Source organism: Podarcis cretensis, assembly GCF_951804945.1.
Source record: "Podarcis cretensis genome assembly, chromosome: 5".
NCBI classification, from domain to species: Eukaryota; Metazoa; Chordata; class Lepidosauria; order Squamata; family Lacertidae; genus Podarcis; species Podarcis cretensis.
This window is the reverse complement of record NC_137174.1, coordinates 74,905,361-74,932,194: the sequence shown is the minus strand read 5'-3', so window position 1 is coordinate 74,932,194 and position 26,834 is coordinate 74,905,361. Positions and strand designations below refer to the sequence as shown.

General features: G+C 41.5%; 1 protein-coding gene across 1 annotated transcript in view; it reads left to right on the top strand.

Annotated features, from left to right (window-relative positions):
- SLC9A9 (solute carrier family 9 member A9) overlaps positions 1-26,834 on the top strand; it is a 264,850-nt gene that overhangs the window by 195,330 nt on the left and 42,686 nt on the right. Inside the window, exons 13-14 of the mRNA XM_079977932.1 lie at positions 11,044-11,092; positions 17,222-17,301. Of these exons, the coding sequence (XP_079834058.1) occupies positions 11,044-11,092; positions 17,222-17,301 (129 nt within the window). The remainder of the gene's footprint in view (positions 1-11,043; positions 11,093-17,221; positions 17,302-26,834) is intronic.

The window sequence follows — 26,834 nt, the reverse complement described above, 5'->3', positions numbered from 1 at the left end:
GCTTGTGTTAAAACCAGTCAAATCAAACCAACCATTTCCCCCCTTTAACCTCCTCACCCAGGAGTTTGGTGTCAAGGCCAGCTGTTACAAATCAGTGATGATTGGGTCTAGTGTCCTATAGCACCACTCCTCTCCATTAGGTGTGTGTGGGGGGGGAGAGACAACCACTAGCAAAGCAAAGCTGGAAGTCAGTGACAAAATGTTCACCTGCTTTGCAGTTGACCGGCTACTGCTCTTTTCTGCTTCTGGGGGTCGGCTGCTAGGATGCATCTTAAACTGCATCCTAAACTGCCCAGCCCAGCAGATTTTGCCATAGTGTGCCCTACTCATTTTCTGAACAGCAGCTACATTCTACTCCTGGCCGTCCATACTTAAATCATATAAATGTCTTATAGGAAGAATATGCTTCTTCCTCTGGGGGGTGATATCTCTTAAGCATCTCCCTCCCTCCCTCCTTCTCTTTCTCTCTTTGCTTCATCCCAAGATATTTGTCAGAAAGTTCAATATGAAAGCTTTTCTAGAGGCTTCACTTCACTGATTAATGTTGAAAGATGTGGTTCAGTAGAAAAGTAGAGATGCCACTTTTTCTCTCCCCGGTTTCCCCATAACTATGTTAACCTCCAGTGTATTGGATTTTGCAATGAGTTGAAGTGAGAAAAGAAGGTAGAGCTGCGTTCTGCCTGAACAGTAATTTGAGTGAGTATTTCAACTGATTCCATTGGTTTCAAGTGTTCAGATTTCTCACTGGTGCTTCCTTGCTTGCTAAGCCTCCCCGTCACTTTTCTGTCTGGCTTAATTTTTCATATCGCAAATAAAATAGAACATACCTACTGCTTTTAACAAAATAACCCATTTTCTCAATTTAGGTTCAAATGCATTTGGTATGATTTCAGAAGTAACAGTGCACCCAATTGAGATTTCAGCAGTCAGTTTAAACAACCACTTCCAAAACATTTATTTATTTATTGAACTCTCTTTACAGGCCATACTTTCAGGTCATATACACAGCATACAAAATTACAATAAGATAAATGAAAGCATCAATAAAAATATCGGTAAAAACATCAATAAATACTGCTTGGTAAAAAAGAAATCCAGATTGCAGAGGCCAGTCTGAATAACACAGTTTTTAGGAGACACTTAAAGAAAGCGGGAATGATTCCTGCTGAAATTCCATTGGCAAGGAGTTCCACTGGGCAGGATCTACTGCACTATAGGCTCAGTCCCTAGTAAAAGTTAACTAAATCTCAGGGATGTGAGGAACCACAAGAAGTGCCCCATCAGATTATCTGGTAACAATAACTTTATTTTGAGATAAGCAAGTTCACAGGTGTTTCTGTCCAAAATTTTAGTTAGCCCCTTACCAAAATGAGGTACAAGATACTTAACCCGCAATTATTCCATGCCCTCTGCCCCCATTTTATTCTCGCAACATTCCTGTAAATTGGGTTGGCTGATGGATGGCAAGTGTCTCCAAAGAAGTATGAGGAGAACTCCACTGTTTCCAGAGAAGCATGAGAAACCCCACTCATGAAACAACACTTTCCTGACTATATAATAATAATATTATAATATTTTATTATTTATACCCCGCCCATCTGGCTGGGTTTGCCCAGCCACTCTGGGCGGCTTCCAACAAAATATTAAAATACAGTAATGTATCAAACATTAAAAGTTTCCCTAAACAGGGCTGCCTTCAGATGTCTTCTAAAAGTCTGGTAGTTGTTGTTCTCTTTTTTTTTTTTTAATGAATATTTATTAGCATTTTTAAAAACAAGACAAAAACAAAAATAGACAAAAAATAACAAAAATACAAAAATACAAAACTTACAAACAATTAAAAACACATAAAATTTCAATTACTTATTTTCATTTAACTTGTTTCTCAGACCTCCTCACACCTCCCCTTCTTGTATTCCAATTTAAATTTTTAACTCAGCAAGTCCTTATTGGTAGTTGTTGTTCTCTTTGACATCTGGTGGGAGGGCGTTCCACAGGGCGGGTGCCACTACTAAGTCTGAGCCAAAATAGTTCATGAAAGTAGTTTCTACAATATTCATTTTCAAGTTTCTCCTAAAGTGTCATAAGGAAAAATTGTCCACTTATTTGTGCATTTAACAGCTCACACGAGTGTGACCTCCTTAGTTCACTTCAGGTGCTACTTGCATTAAGGGAACAAGTATGGTGAAAGGGGCAGCAAGCTGTTCATTGAACTCTGCCCAAGATGCTGTGCTTCTCCCACTATATAAGTTATGGCATAACCTCTAGAGCAAGAAGCCTCCTCTGTGTGTGGAGGCTCCCCTGGGTAATCCTGGCTCTTCACTTCAGACGTTCTGCCTCATGGCGATAGTGAGAGCAAAACATGACTAAATGTGTGGCCCTGTGTTCAGCAGTCTTGCCCCTCTCATGTGAGCAATGCCTGAAGAGGATTCTTGTTCATAGAAAATGCTACCATGGTATGATGTGAGTTCCTGCTCCAGGGATTAGCACACAACTAACAAAATGTAAATTGCTTTAAACATGCATATAAATGGACCATTGCAATGTGTGAATTTATCCTAGTGATGGATGGCAATAATAATAATAATAATAATAGTAATAATAATTTATTATTTATACCCCGCCCATCTGGCTGGGTTTTCCCAGCCACTCTGGGCTGCTTCCAACAGAATATTAAAATACAATAACCTATTAAATATTAAAAGCTTCCCTAAACAGAGCTGCCTTCAGATGTCTTCTAAAAGTCCGGTAGTTGTTTTTCTCTTTGACATCTGGTGGGAGGGCATTCCACAGGGCGGGTGCCACTACCAAGAAGGCCCTCTGCCTGGTTCCCTGTAACCTGGCTTCTCACAGTGAGGGAACTGCCAGAAGGCCCTTGGAGCTGGACTTCAGTGACCAGGCAGAATGATGGGGGTGGAGACGCTCCTTCAGCTATACTGGACCAAGGCCATTTAGGGCTTTAAAGGTCAGCACCAACACTTTTAATTGTGCTCGGAAACGTACTGGCACATAATAGATTACATAACGTAATCTAGGCACATTATACCCTTTGATAGTGTGCAAATGCATGGGTGACCCCCCCCCCGAGCTGTATACCCATAAAAATGTAGCTCATAAAAGAGGCGTTCACATTATTTGAATAAATATTATTCCCTAGTTCTATCCTCACAATAAATAGAGAGGATTAGAATTGCTGCTCCATAGGTCAGGGTTCAATCTTAAGATCACTTAAGGTGCACCATGTACTTCTGAGTCCTCTTTCAGGCAATGCACATGCAATCCAGATGAGTGAGGTATGGTGAAGAAGTACCACTTCCCACTTTGCCAAAGCATCCTTACGTCAGTTTTCTGATAATTTTATGTAAAATCATGCTTTTTAATTCAGAATAATTATCTGAAGTGTTCTCGCAATTACTAACGTGAATTTGAATCAAATGCACTCTTTTGGGAGAGTAGGCATAATCAATTCTTTTATCAATTTTTGGCCTTTTGTAGTAAGTGATGAAAGTGCTCAGTTCTGATAGGGGTTAAGGGCTGTATTAGAGTCACAAATACTCTTTGAGAAGTACCTACTTCTCTTCCGTCTACTCTCAACCCGTAAGAAATGTCTGGTCAATTGGATTAAAGTAGGAATTTGTTGTGCTAGGTTTTACTTCTCATATTAGGCTAGAAACATTAGGGTCTTCTTTTATACAAAGTCAGACCACTGTTTCATCTATCTTAGTATTGTCTGTGACAACTGACAGCCGTTCTCCAGGATTTCAGAGAAAGGTCTTTACCAGTTCTTCCTGGAGATGCCAGGGACTAAATTGAGGAGATTTCACCCCTCCCATATCCAAGAATCTGCTGATGTTCTCTGCTGATTCTCCAGAGAGGAGGGGCAGTTTCTGCTCTCTACTTATTCTGCTCCAGCCTCACATCAAAGTGTCGGAGAGAGAGAGCCTAAGTGTTAGAGAGAGATTGTGTGTTTAGATAAGGTTGCTGCTAAGAGCAGCTGCAGACACTCAGTGCAGTTCAGCATTTTTGTTTAGACCTCATTTAGCTCTGTATATAGTTGTGTATTATAGTTGTAGTTAGAATAAAGAAGATATTCTACAGAGCTGCTCTCCGAGTCGTTTATGGTCTGCTGTACTCTGCTATACTCTGCTGTGCGACGACTGTCTTCTTGTTGGAGTGAATCCGGTGCTCACAACTCTAAGCTGTGAGTCCACAGCACTTTGACCTGTTCCTGTGTAGAAGGTGGTCTCTGGAAGTGCTACCCAGCTCGCCTAGCCCAGTCGGGGCTGAAGTGGATGAGTCCAGTTGGTGGCACTGGCTCAAGGGCGATGCTGACATAAATATAGGACTTTCTACATCCAAAGCATATGTTCTACCACTATGCTATATTCCAAGGCTAGAGTCAGCAACCTTTTCACCAGCCCCTGGTCCTGTGAGTTTCACAGAAGCCTGACAGGCATTAGCAGGAGATATTTCTTATTTTCATGTCTTGAAAAGCTTCATCCATTCATGTCTGAAACTCAAGTTCACTTCACTTGGCTCCATGCTCAAACTTTGTGGTGAACCTTTATGTAGTGAACCCTGCAGATCAAAGGGATGAAGATAAGTGGAACAATGAATTCTTAGACTCATGAGGTTGTTTGGCTGGCTGCCTCCAAGATTAGCATATCAAAGGGTAGTGAGAGACATCTTATCTAAGGAGTTCTTTTTAAAAGGAACTAAGGTTTGGACATAAGGTCATCCTTAGGGTGGGGTGGGGTGGAGGAGTCCGCATTTCCCCAATACTTATTCTTATAAAAAGCTAGTAGAACAGAGAGAAAGGCTTGACAAAAATGACATCCTTGCCCATGTACAGTGGTACCTCGGGTTAAGTACTTAATTTGTTCCAGAGGTCCGTTCTTAACCTGAAACTGTTCTTAACCTGAAGCACCACTTTAGCTAATGGGGCCTCCTGCTGCTGCTGCAGCACCAGAGCACGATTTCTATTCTCATCCTGAAGCAAAGTTCTTAACCCGAGGTACTATTTCTGGGTTAGCGGAGTCTGTAACCTGAAGCGTATGTAACCTGAAGTGTATGTAACCTGAAGCGTATGTAGCTTGAAGCGTATGTAACCTGAGGTACCACTGTATAGATTTAACAGCATAGATTTAACGGGGTACCTATACTTCCCATAAAGGTAAAGGTAAAGGTACCCCTGCCCGTATGGGCCAGTCTTGACAGACTCTGGGGTTGTGCGCCCATCTCACTTAAGAGGCCAGGGGCCAGCGCTGTCCGGAGACACTTCCGGGTCACGTGGCCAGCGTGACAAAGCTGCATCTGGCGAGCCAGAGCCGCACACGGAAACGCCGTTTACCTTCCCGCTGGTAAGCGGTCCCTATTTATCTACTTGCACCCGGAGGTGCTTTCGAACTGCTAGGTTGGCAGGCGCTGGGACCAAGCAGCGGGAGCGCACCCCGCCGCAGGGATTCGAACCACCGACCTTTCGATCGGCAAGTCCTAGGCGCTGAGGCTTTAACCCACAACGCCACCTGCGTCCCGATACTTCCCATACCCCATACTAAATGTAAAGTATTTTGGTAACAATGGAGCTACACCTCAAAAATAACACAGACCTGCCCCTGAAAATGGTAAGTCCATGTTGCACATCCCCTTCCATAGAGCATTGTACAACTTGCTTCATTACACTGGGTGCTTCCCCTCAAATGTCAGCAGTAGTCAATTACAGTATGTGGCAAAATCTATAGCACTATGTCATCAAAACATGAGGTAAGATGTAATATGGGCATGGAAGGAGGGAGGGAGGGATATACTTTTCACCCTTTCGTTTTATTATTTTACCTGTTGCATGGCTTTAAAATATTTTGTGTTGTACTGCTGTGTACTCTCAAAAATGCTATAAATAAATGCATTTATGGAGGGCAGTGAGAAACTCGATCCAAGGTTGCCATTTTCTGGGGAAGTCCTGTGTTTCTTATAGATTGTAATTATGCCTGAGCTCTCTGTGATAATGGCTTCTTACGCAGAACTCTGGGTGGGTGGCGGTTGTGGCTTGGCATGGCTCCTTGTGGCATGGAGGTTATTGTTTTACACTTGTGGCTGGCCATTGCAATCCTCCTCAGCCAGCCGCTGGGGTTTGCAAGATTGCACGCCAAAACTCAATTCAAATCAGTCATTCATGGCTTTTGTTCGGGGTGGGGCAAGAGCAGCAGACCAAAGTGAACAAGTCCTCACTCCCCTCTCCCATGGGAGGGGGGGTTAAACCCAATGTGCTGGCATTTACCAGCCCAGTCAGCAAAACAACAACCTTTCCTGCCCATCCTGTATACTGTTCTCTTGGTTGATGTTGCTTAGACCTTGCTGCGGTTGGAAATGGTCATTGTATTCAGAGTCAGGATGGAATTTGTCTTCAAACAATTTGGCCCTGTTTAATGGTTTCCCCTTCCTCATAGCAATCATCACAACTTTCAGCACATAAAGTATTGGGTGGAATCTTTAATCTAATTCCGGGTGTGGGGTGATTTGGTGCATTGCCCCGATCCCATTCAGGTGCAATGTCACATGGTAAAAGGATATCGGTGGAAGTTTCTGTCCTGAAGCCAAGCAGAGGGCAGTTGGGCCATAAAATTTCCAATCACAAGTGGGGCATGGGGCAGCTTAGTTGACCTGCATCTTGAGATGGTCCTTAACCCAGGCACAATCCTGGTCAAAATTTCCACCTTCAGTCAGGAGACTAATTCTGGATACATGCCCAGTGACTGAGCCAAAGCCTACCTACATCTGTAATCAATAAAGTTATGGCCAGTTTTTAATCCCATAAAGTTGCTGCGTCAATTTGTTATCCTCGCAATACATCAGTCATCCGTCCACAGGGAGCATGCTGTGTTTGGGACTGTAATCAGCCACTTTGTACAACCGTTATATGCATGCCTATCAGCTCATTTTTCCTATTGGCTCTTGACAATAGGTGAAATGGAGTCAGAGTTTGTGACACAGAATGCCATTACCAAAGCCCCTTTAGAAAAGCTTCCTGTGCTGGCTGTGCTTATGATAGGCAAATCAAAAATAGCCAGGCTCTCCACCATCTCCGCCAAAGCCAAATGGTCAGGCAGATGAACTGACTCTCATCAGAGGCACATCATCTTGTGACTACCCTATCATTCCTTTGCTGTTACTGCCTTCAAAACCTTGATTCAGCCCTTCAAAACAAATGTAGGCTTCTTTAGATGTGCTTTTTGGCTTCTGAGCCCTTAGGACACACAATGATTACCTCTTAAAGCTTCTCTTGGCAAGTGTGATGGGTAGAAATGTGCTGTTTTTGAAGATTCATTACACAAAAGCACCGCCTTAGGGTATACATGGAGTATAAGGGCCAAATGTTTTCCATCTCTAAGCCGCACTGAAATAACTGCGAGTGAAACAGTAGACACTTCTCCATGGATAAACTGTCCACATTCATTATGCACTTCAAAAGATCTAAGCTGATATGGCATCTAAAACAATCAATAGGATAACTATTTCTGGAACTTCCTTAGTAACTGAAAGAATGGATTATAATACCTAAGGAAATTCTATCGTTATGCTTCTTGCTCAATCAGCATGTGGATTTTGAGTTATAACTAAAGTTTGAAACAGAAAATTGAGTTATAAAGTGAACATTCTGAGCGCATGTCTTGAAGTGTTATGGCTGTGATACAAACAGTTTCTTGTTTTCTCTGGGAATGTATAACACCCATGTTGCAAACCACTGCTGAGTTCTGGGGTCACAGGTGGGCACCCACAAAATTTTCACTGTGGGTGCCTGGCTTCTGCCGCTGCTGCCCATTGCCTTACCTCTGACTGTCTGGCGCTGTGGCGCCTACTGGGCTGGGGCCTCCACCTCCGCCATGGGGCCTCTATTGAGGCCCGCTGCAGCCATGCTTCTAGGGTACATCTGTGGCCACAGTGGGCTCCAACAGAGACCCCATGATGGAGGTAGAGACCCTCGCCCCACCACAGTGCAAGAGAGCTGAGCAGCACAATATGATGTTACATCATGATGTTACGTCACATCTCATGCGCCGCTGGGCACCCAGAGTCTGGGGCCCAAGTCAGCGCTTCTGTCTGGGGTGAACTCAATATGCTACTTCTTAACTTCAGAGCTCTATGCAGCAGGGATGGGGAACTTGTGGCCATTCATACATTGCTCCCAACAGTCCCAGCCAGCATGATGGGATGGTGTAGTTCAGCAGCTAAGGAGAGACACAGGTTCCATACTCTTGCTATACAGCCTTGGTCTGAGATATACTGAAGAGACAGAACCCCGTCTCAATTAAGTACCTTCCCTTTCAATGAGCTCTGATAGCACTGCAGGTAACACCCTTCTCTAATATTAGAGGAAGTTCTTCATTGTTAGCCCTGTCTGTACCTGTGGAACACTTTACCAGCTGAGATCTGCCATATCTGGAAGCATGTCTTTCTTAAGTGAGCTTTTGAGACCTTTATTTGTAGACTGGTTTGTTTTTTTTTTTGTCAATACTTTTTTATTCAAACTTTACAAATACACAAACCCGTATAAGTGTACACTGTACAATTCATCATATCAATGAACATAACAATATACATATAAATAAATTATAATTGATATAAGTAAATTATAATTGATTTACATAATATATTTATCTCTTCCCCTATTTATAGGGGGGGGGAACAAACAAAAACAAAAACAAAAAAACCACTTCATATTTGGGCTCTTATTGAGTTGGGCTCTTATTAGATATATATATATCTAATAATAATAAAAAAAAAACAAAACAAAACAAAACCACTTCATATTTGGGCTCTTATTGAGTCCTGGACTCCCCTCCACCCTATTGGTAAGTATCGAATAAATCCTTTTTTAATATAAGTGTCCGTCAAATTGATTTTACACAGTATGTTTCATCCTATCTACTAGTTCCTTTTGATTTATTTATTCAATTGGTCATAGTTATTTCATAATAATTGTATTTTATAATAACTGTATTCAATTTTAATTTAAGTTTGTTTGTTTTCACCCTAAGAAACTAAATAAATTGAAAAGTGGGTTATAAATTGTCTAAACATTAAAGAAATAATCTTTTTAATGAATCAAATGATTCCCACAAAAAGTAGAAATGGAATTTTTAAAATGCAGTTGTGATTTGTTATAATTGACAGGGAGTTAATGCATAGAGAGATAAAACGCTAAGCAAACTGCAAAGTGGTCTTAATGAAACATTTGGTCGAAGAATACATTTCCCCTGCATCAGTGCACTGTACATTAGCTCACTAGACCAGCTCAAAAAGGGCAGCTTGTCAGAAATTAGGGGGCATCCAGTCACAGATATCTGTGCTGCACAATCTGTTCCTACTTTCACCACATCTTTCTTCTGATATTGCGAATCATAGCTGTCACTTCAACCCACAAAAGAGAAGCAAAGAAATCCACTGAGGCCAACACTGGAATAAGAACACAGAACAAGAATGGGAAACCTGTGTCTTTTTCCAGCCCCATAAACCAGTGATTGATTCAGGCATATTATTTGATGCTCATGTGATATATAGAGAGAATGGAGGGGGAGGTCACACCCTAGTTGTCTGGTCTCCGCCATGCCAAGCCTTCTGCATTTGGCCTACTATTTGAGATACCCTTCTTGCTTAGCAGTAACATCATGCCTTCCTCTCCCAAATTATCCATGGCACTTGACCAAAGAAAATGTCCACGCACCATATTCTGCTGTGTATACTTGTGTATTTATTCGGTATGCATTGTGCACTGCATAGTAAAAGGCTTTGTAATAGTCCAGTTAAGCATATAGAACATTAACTATATGTTGTTCTGCTTTGGGTATTTAGCTCTCTTAAGAACTTTGGTGTTTCTGTTACTCAGATTTCTTCATGGCATAATATAAAGGTGTTTATGCAAACAGCTGTCATTCATTGGCAGGAAGAGTACAGTCACATGCAGCAGAAACAGGCCCTGCCAAAACTTTGCATGCCACCCACACAATCCACACACGAAGTGGCTCTGTAAACATACCAGTGTATGGGGCTAGCAAGTATGGCCCCAGGATTCCCCTCATGCATTCCTTGAAAGATGAGACATCATCTGAACTCCACCCCACCAACCCCAATAGTTAAGCAGGTTGGACCTCTCAAATGAATTGAAGTCTTGGTTCTTCCAAAGGTGCAACAGACTGCATCTGCTGGGTCAGTTATACACCTTACTAGGAGATGTTCACTAGCACTGTGGCATAATGATGCTGTCAGGAAGTGTGTTTCTGGAGAGTTTGCCTAACAAGGATCTAGGCAAAAGTAAAAAATAAATCCTTGTTCCACCATGTCTGACTGGGTATGCTCAATACCCAAGGCTGCCTCACCCAAAAGCTTTACAGGGTCAAATGGTCCATTAGTGCATTCAGGGTTTATTCCAGCACACAAACACCTTATCCAAGCAGTGGCCATGAGGGAAACAAATTATTTAGTAAAGACCTTGCTGGTCCTTCTATTAAATAAGATGAAGCTGTCCAGCTCGAGTACGAGATTTTTTTGTACAGACATCATTTAGTATATCATCGTTTATTTATTTTTAATTTCATTATCACATGTTTTACCAACATGGGAGACACCCTTTGGATCGTCTGCCTCAGGCACCAAAACATCTTAGTGCATGTCTAAGTAAAGGGGACTGAATGCTTCAAAACATTGATGTGCCAAAGGAATGTTATCCAGACTCATGGAATCATTTACTTACTCTATAAAGCAGCCTGATATTATGACCATCAGAGCAAGAAAACACCAAAGCCTAGGTATGCCTGGGCCCTTGTTTTGCACTCTTGTTGATTGACATCCATTTCAGTAGCAATGTAATCTGCAATGTACTTATAGGTGACTGGGAGGACACATCTCCTGAAATTTTTTCATCTCAACATTTTGCTAGTTTTACGTTGTTTTCATATTATCTGCTCTCTTACAGAGAAGCAGTTGCTTCACAATTAGTATGTTTTCCTGCATTCACCATTTGCTTGCTTGCTTTTTTTTTTTTAACAGGGTGGGTGTTGATCCAGATGAGGATCTGAAGACAGAAACTGCTACTCAGGCAAGTTGCAATCTAAAATAGAAACATTTGAAAGAGATATGTGTTCAAACACATGGGCTTCACGGACTTTAAAAAAAAATCAAAAAAATCTCTGCTGTAACTTCCAGGAACCCCAAGGGAAATGACCACTTTTGCCCCCAAAATCACAATATTCCGATGTGAACTTCTTGCATTCTATTGACTCCCAGACTGTAAAATGAAATATAGTTTGATGAGGAGTTTCCAGTGAACATGAATATATGTTGAAGAATAGCAGACTTTATTTTTTGGTATAATTAATGTCATTTGTAATCTGATGCATTTTTCATAATAAAAGCACTTCAGAAAATAGTTTAATCCCCAGGAATAAATCAGGGAATTATATATTATTCAGATTCTGAACTTCGGGGACCAAGTCTAGGTCAGGATATTATAAATGTGCATTTGCCATTTTAACATAACTGTCTGAATATATTTTAATACCATCTGTCTCTTCTGGAGTCTGTGGACTCTATTCTGAGAACTGAGCAGTTCCTGGCAAGGCTGAGCATGTAGAGTCAATCCCTAGTTTTTAGCACGTGTTCAATCATTTCTGCAAATCTCACTTTGCATAGCAGTTTCTTGCATCTTCACCATTCCAACTCAACTGTCCACTTCATGCTTCTGACGAAGTATACCTATGAATGCCCAGGCCACATTAAATGTGTTGACATAATCCAAGCCTATGATGTGGGCAGTACTCACATGTGGCTCAACAGAACCATGTTTGCCCCTTTTCCTTTTCTTCATCTGGCCCCCTTCCCCTGTGCAAGGCAACATGGATAACTTGCATCACATTAAGAGGAAGGGCTAGATAGGCATATGTAAGATGCACAGACTCCCCCCCCCCTGTATCAGCCCATTGCGCTACTTGTGTGGGTACCATATCATCATGCTGCTAGTCTCTAAAGCAGGGGTGGGGAACCAATGGCCTCCCAGATGTTGCTGGACTCCTCATCTCCAACCGTTGGCCATGCTGACAGAAGTTGATAGGAGTCGGAATCCTACAACATCTGAAAGGTCACAGGTTCCTCACTCCACAGATTATATAAGTGCCTTGTAAGGTTGTGGGCATTTCCAAACTATTGCTTTGTCGCTTTCAGGAAGGTGACAAGAACCTTCTCTTGAAGTGGGGACTTCTGTCTTGTAGTCAGCAGTCAAGAATAGTCCCCTGTACTCACATTGGCATGGTTAAACTCAGCAGTGGTTGGCGGGACAATGCTGGCAGGGCAGGGTTGTGCACCTGGCTTCCCGACACTGAGTGTCGCAGCCTCTTACTGAGAGCGGGGGAACCAGGAGCATTGCATGGTGCGGCCATGGCAGTGGAGTCAATTTGATGCTCCTGCCACTGCGCCCACAGCATGCTGCGCTTCCCCTTGTCTCACCCCTCCTCTTAGTAAATGGCAGCAATGCAGGCACGCAACCTTCCTGCACCAACCAGTCAACCACTGGAGTTTACATTATGTTATCCATATCGACGCATTCACAACTTTTTGTGCCACGTCAGATCTGTCACTTCCCAGTGCATTTATCACTTGCCCTGCGACGGACTCGTAGCTCATTTATTTCCACTCATCCACTAATAGTCTTTCATAATGCAATATTGTGAGACCATCAATAATGTTCAGGAATAATTGAATGCAGCCACTTCGCTGTGTTTCAAGCATGTTTAGAATACAAAGCTAGCCTTGATGTACACCAGCGGGGGAAAGGTTATCATTAAGTTTCCTCATTTATTTAGTTAATTAAAAAAAGGAAGAATTATTTCCTGCCTGCCCGCCATAAAAGACCTCAAGCTTGCAGATACAACTAGAAAAGGTTGCAAATAGCAACAGTATTCATGAAATCTTAAAGCAGTGATAATAAAAATACAAATAGCAAGAAATCACAGCCAAAAATAAATAAATCCTAATCACCATTTAAATCTTAACTAACAAATTCAGCCTGCTTTCTAAAAACAATGGTGATGGTACCAGGTAAATATGTCTAGCAAGTGAGATCCATGATTGTGGCACCACCTAGGCCTAGTGTCAGAAGTCAGCACCAAGGTAGAGGGTGGAGCCCACCACTATAGGGTAGAGGCCACTGTATATGGGAGATCCAGTGAATCTGGGCAGCATTCAACTAGCTCATTCCTTCAGTACAAGGACTTTTGGCTGCACATCCCTTCCCTCTTCTCTCCCCATGCCCTTAGGGGGTCCTGTGGAGATGGGGAAAGTGCAGGGTTTATGTAGGGAATGGAGGGGAAAGTTCTGTTTTGCAAGTGGAAATCCTTGTGCTGATACAATGTGTATATTGGATACTGTCCACCCTGTTTGATAGTCACCTGCCTTATCCCCAAAGACAGTAGTGTTCAGTGAGGCTGTGCAGAGGGCTCAGTGCTGCTCACCTGCCTTCTGAACACCAAGCACTGCTGCTTGTTCTTGAGAGAGAGGAGAATGGGGAACAAGGCATGGTGTAGGTATAGGTGTAGAGTCAATCTGATGCTCCTGCTGCTGTACCTGCACTGCACCTCAACCTACCCCCCTCCACCAAAACTGGCAGCAATGCTCAGTGTTTAGAAGGCAGGTGAGCAATCTCACCTTGACTGCACCATCCCACTGCCTGCTACTGCCCAAAGGTAGGGCGCATGGAGAAGGACGTCTGGTGAGGACTTCATTGCCAAACAGATTCATATAAATGTAGTTTCCATGGACATTAGGAAGGGCTACATGCTCTCTTATAATAATAATAATAATAATAATAATAATAATAATAATAATAATAATAATAAATTTTATTTATATCCCGCCCTCCCCAGCCGAAGCCGGGCTCAGGGCGGCTAACAACATTAAAACAGTATGACATTATAAAACATTATAAAAATGAATTAAAATCAAAATTGATGGCAACCATAAACTAAAGCTTTGTAAAGATTGCCAGAGGAGGGGGTCAGGCTGCGCCCTGACCAAATGCCAGATGGAACAGCTCTGTCTTGCAGGCCCTGCGGAAAGATGTCAAGTCCTGCAGGGCCCTTGTCTCTTGTGACAGAGCGTTCCACCAGGTTGGAGCCGCAGCCGAAAAAGCCCTGGCTCTAGTTGAGGCCAGCCTAACCTCTCTGAGGCCTGGGACCCTCAAGGTGTTTTTATTTGAAGATCGTAAGTTCCTCTGTGGGGCATACCAGGAGAGGCGGTCCCGTAGGTACGAGGGCCCTAGGCCGTATAGGGCTTTGAAGGTTAAAACCAGCACCTTAAACCTGATCCTGTACTCCACCGGGACTCTGGTGTTGTTGCTGTTAGGAAAAAAATGAAATCTAATTTCTTCCTTACGATAAACAAGTATATTTTGTAAGAGTCATTCATTTGGCTTGTAAGTGCATTTCCTTGGAGACACTTTTTATAGTACATATTTTGTTCAGGTGTTTTGGAAGAACACTTTGGGCCTCTTGTCAAGTCCCAGGGGAGAGCTGGCTAACTTAATGAAGATTATTTGGTATTTTAAACTCCTTTATCCTATTAAAACTGTTCGTTGTTGTTGTTGTCATCCCGTCCCCACTCTTTGGAGCAGATTTTGCAGATGCTCAGGGAACTACATGGGAGAGGAGGAGGACTTTTGCACAAGCAAAAGTCAGTGACACGTGTGGAGCAGTAGTGTTTAATACAACCCTATATGGTCTGGGGTGTTTCTGTAATAGTGAATATAATACAAGAATATAATATAATATAATAGCCAAAATAATAAGGAATTTGGGGTGTGGATCCCAAAATAAGTTTGGGGACACTGTGTATGACATACTCACACCTCCAGGAAAGTGTCCCATTTGAGATGGTCTTGAATCACATCTGACCAATATTTCTTGGAAAACCCAAATAACTCCTCTACAGAGAACTTCACTTTGCGGCAGACAGACACTAAATGAATAAACAAATGCTTTATTCATTAATACATACATATTCTAATCCCTTCCTATGTACAGGAAGGGGGGCCAGGAGATGCAGTGCAGAACAGGAGACATATCCAGCAACAACTAGCCACTTTGTTCAGGATTATATATAGAATCATAGAATTGTAGAGTTGGAAGGAACCTTCCTTGAGGATCATCTAGTCAGGACTATGCAGCTGTTCCATACAGGGATCAAACCTGCAACCTTGGTGTTTATCGGTAGTACCACGCTCTAACCAATTGAGCTGTAGTATATCATTCAAAGCTACAGAGACATTTCCACGGGGTGCACAATGCTTCCCAGTCATCTTGTAAAACAACAGAGTGCATTTGAAATCAATGAATAAAATCTTAGAAACTAATTCCAGTGTTGGTTTTCTCACACGGCATGAGAAGGTGGACAGGAGGAAGGAAACATGTCATAATTATTGGAAGATTATGATCCCCGTAGCAATGACCTTTTTGTAAGCTATAAACAAAAATAAAATGAAATAAAACCAAATGACATCTAAGCTTGGCAGGAGCAAAATAGAAAGTATTCCCACTGCAGCAATGGAGAAGAAATACTGTTTTTATTGATCACAGAATACAGTGTCCCTCAGCAGCTTTTTTTAAAAAAACGAATCATTAATAAAAATAAATGCTGAGTTATTCTATGTGAGTACTGATGCAGCAAAGAAAAATATGGTGCATGATCAAATTTGCTCAAAAACAGATCCATACCCAAATATTAAAATCCTACATCACTGCAGGAGAAGACGGGTAAAAAAAAAAAAGAAGTTAAATTTAGTTTATAGGTCAATCTAGTAGTCTCAATATGCTGGCATTGGTAGGATTGCCATATTTGAGCAAAGTTGTTGAGCTTTGAGATATTTTTAAGAAAAATCACTAAAAGCAACACTGCCAACATAGGTTGCTATACATCCAGATTTTCTAAGACATTTCAGCGATTTCCACCCGGACTCTGCTTCCAAATGCAGTATTCTGGATATATCCAGGAAATTCCAGACATATGGCAACCCTAGGCCTTGGGAACAGCCAAATTCATAGAAGATAAGGCTATTTAATTATTTAAATGATTATAGGCTGCTCATTGAAACATACAGCTAACAAATTACAATAAGGTCAATAAAACATCAATAGATACTAGTCACTATGGCTGGTTCCCATGATGGTTGGTGTGGTATTCCTCTGTGCTTTTACCATGCTCTCCTCTACGGCTAGGAAATACAGTATTTGTGGAAAGTGCTCCCTTTGTGCCACTTGGGATTCCCATATGTCTGTAATTCCCCATACACAGCTGGGATTCGGACGTATGGCGACACGGGTATATTTTTCCTTTTTAAAAGCTCAACAGCTTTTGTGTCTGGATTTTCACTTTTTGAAATATGGCAGCCCAACACTTGCATTTTGAGCAGGTGTGACTCAAGAGATAGGATTTCACTGTTAGTCTACTATTGATTTGTAATACCCAAACTTTGGCCACAAGCCTCCAGACAGTTCTCCTGCAGGTAGATCCCAATGAACTTGATGGGAGCTGCACACAGGAAAGTGCCTTATGCACTGGTCCATCTAGCTTAATAACATCTGGTTATTACCTGATATACACTGGCTGGCAGCTGCTCTCCGGGGTTTCAGACAGAGTTTTCTCCTAGCCCTACCTTGAGACTCAAGGGATTGAACCTGGGACCTTCTGCATGCAAAGCAGATGCTCTACCACTGAGCCATGCCCCTTACCAAGGTGGCTGGTGAAGTTAAGCAGATCTGGGTCTGCTCAGTACCTAAATGGAAGACCTCCCTGGAAACTCCATATATGAATCATTCAATTCCATGGTGCGGGGGGAGATGGGATATAAGTATACTTTGTAACTAACAGTACGATCCTAACAATGTCTACTCAGAAGTAAGTCCTATTGAATTCAGTGGGTCTTACTCCCAGGTAAGGGAGGTCAGGATTGCAACCTAAGTGGTAGCTGGTCTCTTAATGGTAAGCAATTTTAGTTGATTAAAAAAAAATCATCTGTTTCTGAGCCCTTCTTAATAGTTAATCTGCTTAGTTTAAGATATAAATGGTGAACTGAAATGTGTTTAAAATGGCTTACATTTTTAATTTAGCTTAGCTGCTGCTTATAAAACATCTGCAGGTGTTTTTTTTAAAAAAAACTTTTTTCCAAAATATATTATTGCAGGCTGCAAATAACCTGGAAAGAAACACAACCAAAGCAGAAAGCGCTTGGCTCTTCAGAATATGGTATGGTTTTGACCACAAGTATCCTTTTATCATGCTAGTACTAATAATTTATGGAAAATAATTTCATTAAAGGTGAAAATAATTTAGATAAATTTAGCAAGGCAACTGGAATTTCCTTTAATTTTTAAGTATAGTGTGAAATTGAATCATATTGTTGCTGCTGGGGGAAAATAGTGGCAGGGAGTTCAAGGTAAGTCCTGAGATTTTAAATCATTTCTAGAGACTAAGACTGAACAATTCTCAGTACACCTTACCTCAATAAAGGCATATTTGGTTTGTATAACAAATTATGACTCCATTGTCTCCTGTGACAGACAGGTGCCAACAATAATTCTGAAACTCTTGGAAATAAAATAGTTATTTATTTACTTGTGGCACTTACTATCCTGCTTTTTAAATTTTTACCTATACAAGTCCACAAGGTGACTTTCTGGGGGGGGGGGGCAGGACCTGAATAACAGGAATAACAGGTTGTATCCATTTGGTATCCCATGGCCTTCCATCAGTGGAATAATGATTGAACACCCATCATTCCTGACCAGTGGTCATCTTGACTATGGCTGATGGGACAACATCTGGAAGGCTCCATGTTGTCTACTCCCTTCAAATCCAATATATCCTCAACAGATTTTTTTTTTCTTTTTTCAGGCAGCTCTAACTTTTATTGCTTCCCACAGTAGATAATTACTTTTCCCTTTGAAAATCCGTTATTGAAGTCATGATATGGAAAGATACTCATATGAAAACTGTGAGTAAATAAGATTTCAGATATAGTGTTCTACCATTTTTTTTTCCCGGGCGCAGCTAAAAATTCAATTTGCACTGCAGTATAAAAGGAAAAGGTGTTTAAAAATTAATGCCAAGTGGCATCAGAGCAGGCTTTAGAAACATGCTGATGCCATTTCTTTTTCAGAAAGAAAAGTCTGTGACTATGGATATCTTAAAGGTTATAAGCAATATACTCTGCACCAATAGATGCAGGAAAAGAGGGGAAAATGAGGGTTAGAAAGTGAGGCTCAAACTATACGTTGGGTGGAATTATTTACTTCTATCCACTTTTTAAAAAATTGCCTGAGTCAATGTGAAGGAAGGTTGGCCATGGAGGCAGCTTAAGGCTCTCTCTTCCAACTCCAAATCATAAGTTTCATTTTTGTTTGGTGAGGAAAAACGTACAGAACACTGTACTTTCCACTCTCAGCAGAAAATACACAGTATCCCAGCATCTTCTTTCTCTCTCCCCCCCCCCCCCCACCTCCCGGGCAGGTGAAAAGACAGCTTAGTGAGATGGCTTTTGAGATATTAAAGGGAAAGGGTTACTGAAATATACTCTGAGTCGAGAGTGGATTTCATGCTCTTTATTCAGCTCATAGTGGTGAGGAGGAATGGAAGTTCCCCCACAATATCTGCTTTATATACATTATTTACACAATGGGCTCCATGTGATTGGCTAATTCCGGGATTCTCCTGTAGGCCAATCAGGTTGTGGATTCACTTCCACCTGGATTGGGTGGCTCCTGCGGACCAATCATACAGCTGCATTGTTCTAGGACCAATCAGACTGCTGCATTCTGAATCCTATTGTTCTAGGACCAATCAGACTGCTGCATTTTGGTTCCTATTCAACTCAGTACATAACAGTTACAAAGTGTTTCCCAATCTGCTCATTCTCCATCCTGGCTTGCAGCCCAACTGAACTAGTACTAGTTAAATCAGACAAGCACCTGCAATTCTGATATTTCATCAGCTGCTGAAAACGTTTCCTCCCTCCCGCCCCGAGTATTTCTAAAGAATTGATTTAATTCGGTGATGGTCATTTGTTCTGTACCGTATGATTTTCTCATTTAATGGTGTTTGAAGGATTTTATCGTACATAGCATTATTATCTTACGAGCTGGTGGTTAATCAATATTCTTATAATTAAATAAAATACTACATTTTGTGAGGGAAGGAGACAAGGCAGCAGGGTGTGTCTGTGAAACAGGAAACAGGGAGAAGAGGAAAAGTGTTAGATGTATAGGAAGAGTTAAGAGCAGTGAGTAAGTTCATACTTTAGGCAAATGTCAAATGAAGTAAAAATTTGGAAGAGGAATGGATGAGAGTTGGAGAAGGGGCAGTTGAATCTCTAATATAAATGCTTAATTGATTGTTCCTGAGGGGGTTCTGGCTTCTTCCAACAATGTTTAACATGGGCAGAAGGAAGTCACAGGCCTGGATTAAGCTGCAAACCTGGGTAATGCATTTTTGACAGGCCCTTTTGTCGACCAGTTGATTTGTGGTGTTCCGTGCTTCAAACAAAAGTCATTTATGTTTGAAAAGAATTTGGAAATGACTTTTGAAATGAAAGCAATTCTACATTTTAAGAAGTTATTTCTCCCTTTTGTCATAAACAGTAATCTTTCTCTGGCATTCTCACTTACCGCAACCGCTGCCCTGCAATTATCGTACAAATGTATTTTCATTTTAAAGTAGCATTTTTACATATTATTCCTGCCAGCAGCTATATGCTCAAACCTCTGAAGAAATGAACAGTTCAAGCTGCTCTGGCTAGGTCTGACAAATCTAAGCATTTTCACATGCTGAATCGCTCTCTCTGAAAGATGTTCTAATTCCTTAGAGACAGACCAATTATCTCAATGAGATAGTTCTGCAATCTGTTTGTCCTTCCCTTTGCAAGATCAGCTACAGAATTCAAAATCATCAAGCAATGTATTGATCATGCATCACTAAGAGCATATTGAGTTGGTCAAACAATGTAGTCAGTAAGATTGCTCATGCTCAGGGTCTGATGGATCTCCATATTTAGGTTTGGAAAGTGTTCATCTACCCACCTACAGGCCAGATTGATTATGACTTTGGGTGGTTATTCCTTCCTTGGCAGCATAAAGCTTGCCTCTCTTTCACAAGACATAGTGAACAATAGTACCGTTCTTCGTTGCTTATGTTTTACTGTGGTTTGTATTGGGCAGAAGCAAGTTCTCACTGGGCAGTAAGCCTAGCCTTGTACCACTTTGTGCTGTTTTCTGTATGGAGGATGTATTCAGTCCTGTGAACCCCCTTTGAAAACTGAAGAGCTACTGCCCAGAAATGGACTTTCTACTTCACTGAAAACTGGACCTCAGTTGTTTTATAAAGAGACAGAGAGAGCATGGTCCTTTATTGGATGGGAAAGGGAAGGTGATGGACTAATTATCTCTCTGCAGACTCAAACAATGATAAGAGTTTATAGGACATCTCCCAGTGGGCAGAGCTTCAGTCATTCACTTTCCAATGTTCAGGCACAAGGGTGGTTGCTTACGTAGCCAAAACGCCAACACGCACGCACAAGAAGAAGGTATCAACAGGTTTGTAGGAACCCTGAGACTTGCAGAAGGTAAAAACCCCCAAAAACAACTCTTAAAAGATTAAAGAACCACTACCACCCCAGAAAAAAAAAACCAGTGCAATGAGTACTGAATATACTCAGCAGACACAGGTTGCAGACTTACTTACTGTTGTAGGGAGATGGAAAACTGGGTGGGAGGATAAATGGGATAGACTATCATACAGGAGAGCACTGCTGGCTGGAACACTAAACAGGAGCACTCCACACAACACTTTATTGAAGGTCCCACTCATACCATATATACCTCGCTATGAGGATGTGGGAATTAATCCAATGGAGCCCAGCTGCCCCAGGAACCTTCATCTCAACCAGAGAGCCACTGGATCCTAAGCCTCCACATCCCAATAGATCTTGCTATCAGATTGCTCCCATTCTTATCTTGGTTGTTGTTTTTTCCAGCCTGCCATATGTCACTGCTTTTGTAGTATAAGAAAACAGCCAACTCTCATGAAAGTCGGGAGGAAATGCTAAATATTCTACCATTAATTTGTCTAATCTGAGGTGTTTTTCACATTTTAGGTAGCATCTTTCACTGGGCTTCAAATGGGATTTCATACATTAAACACATGAGGGAGTGTAGCATCACTGAGCATAGCCACAGACAAATACAGCTCCCAAGAACATCTTCCTGACTGTGTTTGAGGGATAGGCATCTCCCTGTCACATTTGATGTGCTGTTTACCATGCAGAACTCCAGTGGAAGACTGATAGAGCCCAGTAGCTATCTTATGAAGATGCTGTCACTGAGATAGAAATGTGAAGGGAGAGGACAGGGCTTTATGAGAAGAGTACAGAAGATGGTGCAAGGAAGGGAAGGGTCATGTTGTAGCAGAAACCACATCCAATAGAGAAGAGGTAGGTGGCATGACTTCTTGGTCTTTGAATGGGGGGGAAGCATAAGCACTGTCTGCAGAAGGTATGTCTTGCACTGTAGCTTGCAGGAGAGAAAAAAATCCTCTACTTTGCTCACCAAAAGCAAAGCTCTTGCATTGCAGTGGAGGAAGAGCTGACAATCAAAGGGAATTTCTTCTTATGATCTTGAGCTGAATCTGCCCTTTATCACAGGCTGTCACTGTCATCCTATGGACAACTACTTTGAAAGAGACAGAAGATGGTTTATCAACAATTCAGGAGTGGGAAATGATGGTTCCTCTAATTTCAGTCTCAGCAGCTTTGAAGTAAGATCCACTTTAAAACCACTTTACAGACTTTGCAACTGATAGTAATATTATTCTGCCTTGAATGGAAAAATAGCCTCATGGGGACTAGCACATGCATGCAGGTACAGACCAATGTAACAGCAATAACACAAATGTTGAACAAAGGCAAATGAAATGTGACTAAGCCACATGAAGTGCACATTTGTAAGACTGGAGAAAGAAATGAAATGGGCAGAATTATGAGACATCAAGGACATCAAGAAGCTAAGCATAATTTTGCTCAATTTGCTGCAAGGCCATGACGACAAAGAAACAGGGTCATGCAACGGCACATGCTCCAGCCTTCAGAATAGCCTGGCTTTCAACTCCCATTGCCACAGATGCTTCAATTTTGGGTTGGAAAGGGAGGGGAATGGCACTTTTTATTCAGGGCTACCAGTTGCTGCTCTATAAAATATATTCTAGAAAACCCATTTAAATCCAGTGTGCATTAGCTGAACGTCTGTCCCCAGAAAACTGATGGAAAGTATTGTTAAAGTTGAAATAACCAAGTATATAGAAGAACAAGCCTCTCAGTGGAGCCGAGCCAGCATGGCTTCTGCAAGGGCAAGTCCTGTCTCATGAACCTAGATTTCTTTGAGGGTCTCAACAAGCATATAGATAGAAATCATCTGGTTGACATAGTGCATTTGGACTTTCAGCAAAATACCTCATCAAAGACTCCTGAGTAATCTTAGCAGTCGAGGAATAAGAGGAGAGGTCCTTTTGTGGAACAGAAATTGGTTAAGTTACAGGAAGCAAAGAGCAGGAATAAATGAATGGAGAAGGGTAGAAAGTTGAGTGCCCCAACAATTGGTATTGGGACCTGTGCTTTTTAACTCATAAACCATCAATAGTTAGGAGTGAGCCATGAGGTGGCCATGTTTGCTGATGGTACTAAATTGTTCACGGTCATTGCAACAAAAAGAGCTCCCCAGGAACCACTTCAAACTAAGTGAATGGATAGTAAAGTGGCAAATGAAATTCAGTGTAAACAAGTGTAAAGTGATGCATGTTGGGGCAAAAATAAATAAATCTTAATTTCACGTATATGCTCTTGGGCTCCAGGAACAAGACGTTGGAGTAGCAGAAGATAGTTTGATGAAGATGTCAACCCAGCTGTGAAACAGGCTGGGGTCTTGAAAGGAAAGGGAAAAGAGGAAGGTTGCCACAGTGTGGAGAGGTGAAAGAAGAGCAGTTCCCAGTGGCCTTACTCAGCTGAAATCTCAAGCATCCCCTTCATTGCCTCAGTGTCAAGGTTCGGTTTACGGGCGGTTGAAGTCCTGGCAGAGGATGTCGGGACCAGGGCCAAGATGGCGGGGTGGGAGGAACAGGAGTCCAGAAGCAAAGAGTCAGGAAGCCAAGGGTCCGAGAGCCGCGAGTCAAGAAGCCAAGGGTCAGGATACCAGGAGTCAAGAAGCCAAGGGTCCGAGGATCAGGAAACAAGGAGTCAAGAAGCCCAAGGCAGGAAGCGTGTTGCTGTGGCAAAGAGTCAAAGGGAAATGCTGACCTTATATCCCTTCCCGGCTCTTGTCAACAGGTGCTGTGAGTTACCAATAGGCCTCCCCTGTGTGGCTGCGGCTTGCCTCTTCAGAACAAACTTAGGAATGCCCCAGTCCTGTGAAGCCCTACTGGTCACAGGGCCTGGCTCCTGCAGGCACTCCTGACACTCAACAAAGAGGAAACAACCTGTACCCATCCATCCTAACTGCATCCAATCAGCCGGTAGCATTACCCCACTGAATTCACATTCCTTTTTAATTGCAGGGCTCTGATGCCACAGCAACACCACTTTCCTGCCCACAGACATCTGGCTAGAGTCCTGGAGGGGAGGGTTGCCAGTGATTCCTTGGGCTACTCAGAAAGTCTGGGACACGGATCAGTTCCCCGCTTGGGGGGGTGGTGTAGCAGGGCCTGCTTACTGGCATTCCTACATACCAAGTGTTTAGACTGGCTGGAATGTGTCCTTGAACTGTGAAAATGCCAATTAATTGCCTGAATAAAGGAGAGAGAGAGAGAGAGAGAACACCTCTGGTTTTTTTATGTCTGGAATATAACCCACTGTTCCAAATTAAAAGCCACATCTATTTAACTCTGGCTCTACCTACCACTTGAGGAAATGCAAGCCTTGAGCTGAAAAAGGCTCCCCGCCCTGATCTATAGAAAAGTGGGGATGACAATAGGAAGAGAGAAATCACTGGAACGCTACAGGGTGAAATACCTAAGAAGAAGGAAAAGTAATTTTAAAAGTCAACATTCAAATTTAATTGCAAGGAAATCTTTCAGCTAGGCTAGTGGGATAAATTGTGTTAAAATCTTCCAAGGGAAACAAGGATTTATGCATTTAAATGTAGATTTTATACAGCAGTAGACAATTACTTGAACTGATCAAGTCTGGCGTAATCTAATAGGATTCTTCTTCCTCTAATGTCTTCCCTTTTAAGACTATATGAAATAGCATCAAAATTAAGCTCTTCCTAAAGCGAATGTTGTCTGAGGGAAGGCTTTTGCTTTGCTCATCACAGAGGCACCACAGTGACATTTCATGATCTTTCTCCTTTAAAGATTTCATAGCACTATGCGTGCTTCAGCCTTTGAAGTAATAAGTAAAGGTGCACATGAAAAAAACTTTATAGGATTCTAAATAAATTCTACACTCCAAGCAAAGAATAGGCAATGAAGGCACAGCGCAGGTGGGAAAGGACAACCGAGCCTTCATTATTACTTCCTGACAATATGAACTATGTTACGATGAATACACTTTCACACAATTTATTTTTCTGGCCCTGCGGAAAAGTTACATCAAGATTTACCAAAAATACAGTCACAAACTTCTCTTTTCTTGAGCAGAATAATATTACAGCACTGTTGTTGAAGAAGAAGAAGAAGAAGAAGAAGAAGAAGAAGAAGAAGAAGAAGAAGAATTTATTTATACCCCGCCCATCTGGCTGGGTTTCCCCAGCAATGCAGGAGTGCCTTTTAGCAGCTACGGCTGGTACATCAACTACAGCCCTTCTCAGGCAGGAATAGTCTGGCCATGATGAGTCAGGCATTGGTAACCTCAAGGCTCAATTACTGCAATGTGCTTTATGTGGAGCTACTCTTGGGCTTCAGAGGCTGCAACTGGTGCAAAATGCTGTAGCTGATGGGGGCAGACAGTTGATGGAGGCAGATTATCACTAGAATGTATCTCTGGTCTTCAAAAACTTGGACTGGCTGTTCATGAGCTACTAGACCAAGTTCAAGGTTTTTGTATTAATTTACATGGGCCTTAACAACTTGGGTCCTCAAGCATCACCTAATCCATACAGTATCCCTGCCCAGTTATGGAGGTCTTCAAAGGAGTCATTGTTAACACCTCCCCATGGCTTGTAACCACCATGAGCCATGCGTTCAGTATTGTGGGCCTTAATTTACTGAACTCCCTTGCAGTTGAGGTCAGACAAATGCCCTCCTTGCTGAACTTCCAGCACCTACTAGAAGACTTTCTTTTATTCCAGCAGGCATTTTAATTGTAGTCTGATTTTATAGTTCTTACCATTTTTTTTAACCTTTTACCTACATTATATTTTATGTACAACAGTTAGAGATAATTATAGTTAAGCGGTATATAAATTGTTTCAATAATAATATGTTTCCCTAATAATTATATTTCATATAAATTATACTGCATCATTAAGTAATTCCGTTGATTCAAATAGTCTTTCTTCTTCTTCTTTGGCGATCACTCGTAGCCAAGTAAGATTGTCTTCCTAAACAGGGTTTTAGCAGTGAGTCCGTAAGAGACTGTGGAGGCCAGTTCTGAATCCACACGTCCTTCCACAGTGGGGACATAGGTTTCCTTGCAGGAGTTGATCACGGTGAGGGTTTGCCAAATGTGCCTTAGCACATTTCTCCATTTTGTCCTGAGTTCGAGCGTCTTCAAAACCCATGACACCTTTGGTAAAGGTTGTTCTCCAATTGGAGCGCTCACAGGCCAGTGTTTCCCAATTGTTGGTGTTAATACTACATTTTTAAAGATTTGCCTTGAGAGAGTCTTTAAATCTCTTTTATTGACCACCAACATTATGCTTTCCATTTTTAAGTTTGGAATAGAGCAGTTGCTTTGGAAGACGATAATCTGGCATCTGAACAACATGACCAGTTCAACAAAGTTGATGTTGAAGAATCATTGCTTCAGCACTGGTGATCTTTGCTTGTAATTCCATTGATTTAAATAATATGCACAACTTAATCTATGCAAGTTGATTTGGATGTGTGTATAGGATCGCTGCTTTTGTTACGATTGATTGATTGATTGATTGATTGATTGATTGACTGAGTCTTTTTTAATGTGTTTCCTACTAGCTGTGGCCTTCTTTAAATGTGCTATTTAGCTATTTTGTTTAAATCTTAATTAAAGCTGTACAGAGCAAACAAAGACACATCCACTCAGCTATCTTGTAACCCTGTTAAGGTATGTGCCAAACCTCTGCAATCCCATCAGTTTCTCCTAAATATCTCCTTCCTTTCTCCAATTTCCAAAGGCAGTTTCTGCTTCCGCACTGTGAATAGCCCCCAAAAAGATGGCAAAATTATCCACATACCTTGGAAAAAATAATCTGTATTCTAAGGAATAAATGATTGAATCTTCATTTGTTATTTCTTTGCCACTTTTCTATGAAATTATGCCTGAACTAGCTACACACACACACACACACGTAACATTTATAAATAGATAAAATCATTCTTTATAATAATATTTATAAATTATAATATTGAAAACAAAACATATCAATAAATAAATATGAAAATGTCTATACATTTGTATAAAATAAACCAAACTAACTGAACAGCTTCAAACTAAATGGGAGAGAAAATAATGCCTAGCACAGAAATTAAAAAGAAGTAGTATACAAAACTCCCACATGCTCTAGGTGATGAATGAATTATGTCTTATAAATTATAATAATTATGCAGTGCATATGAAA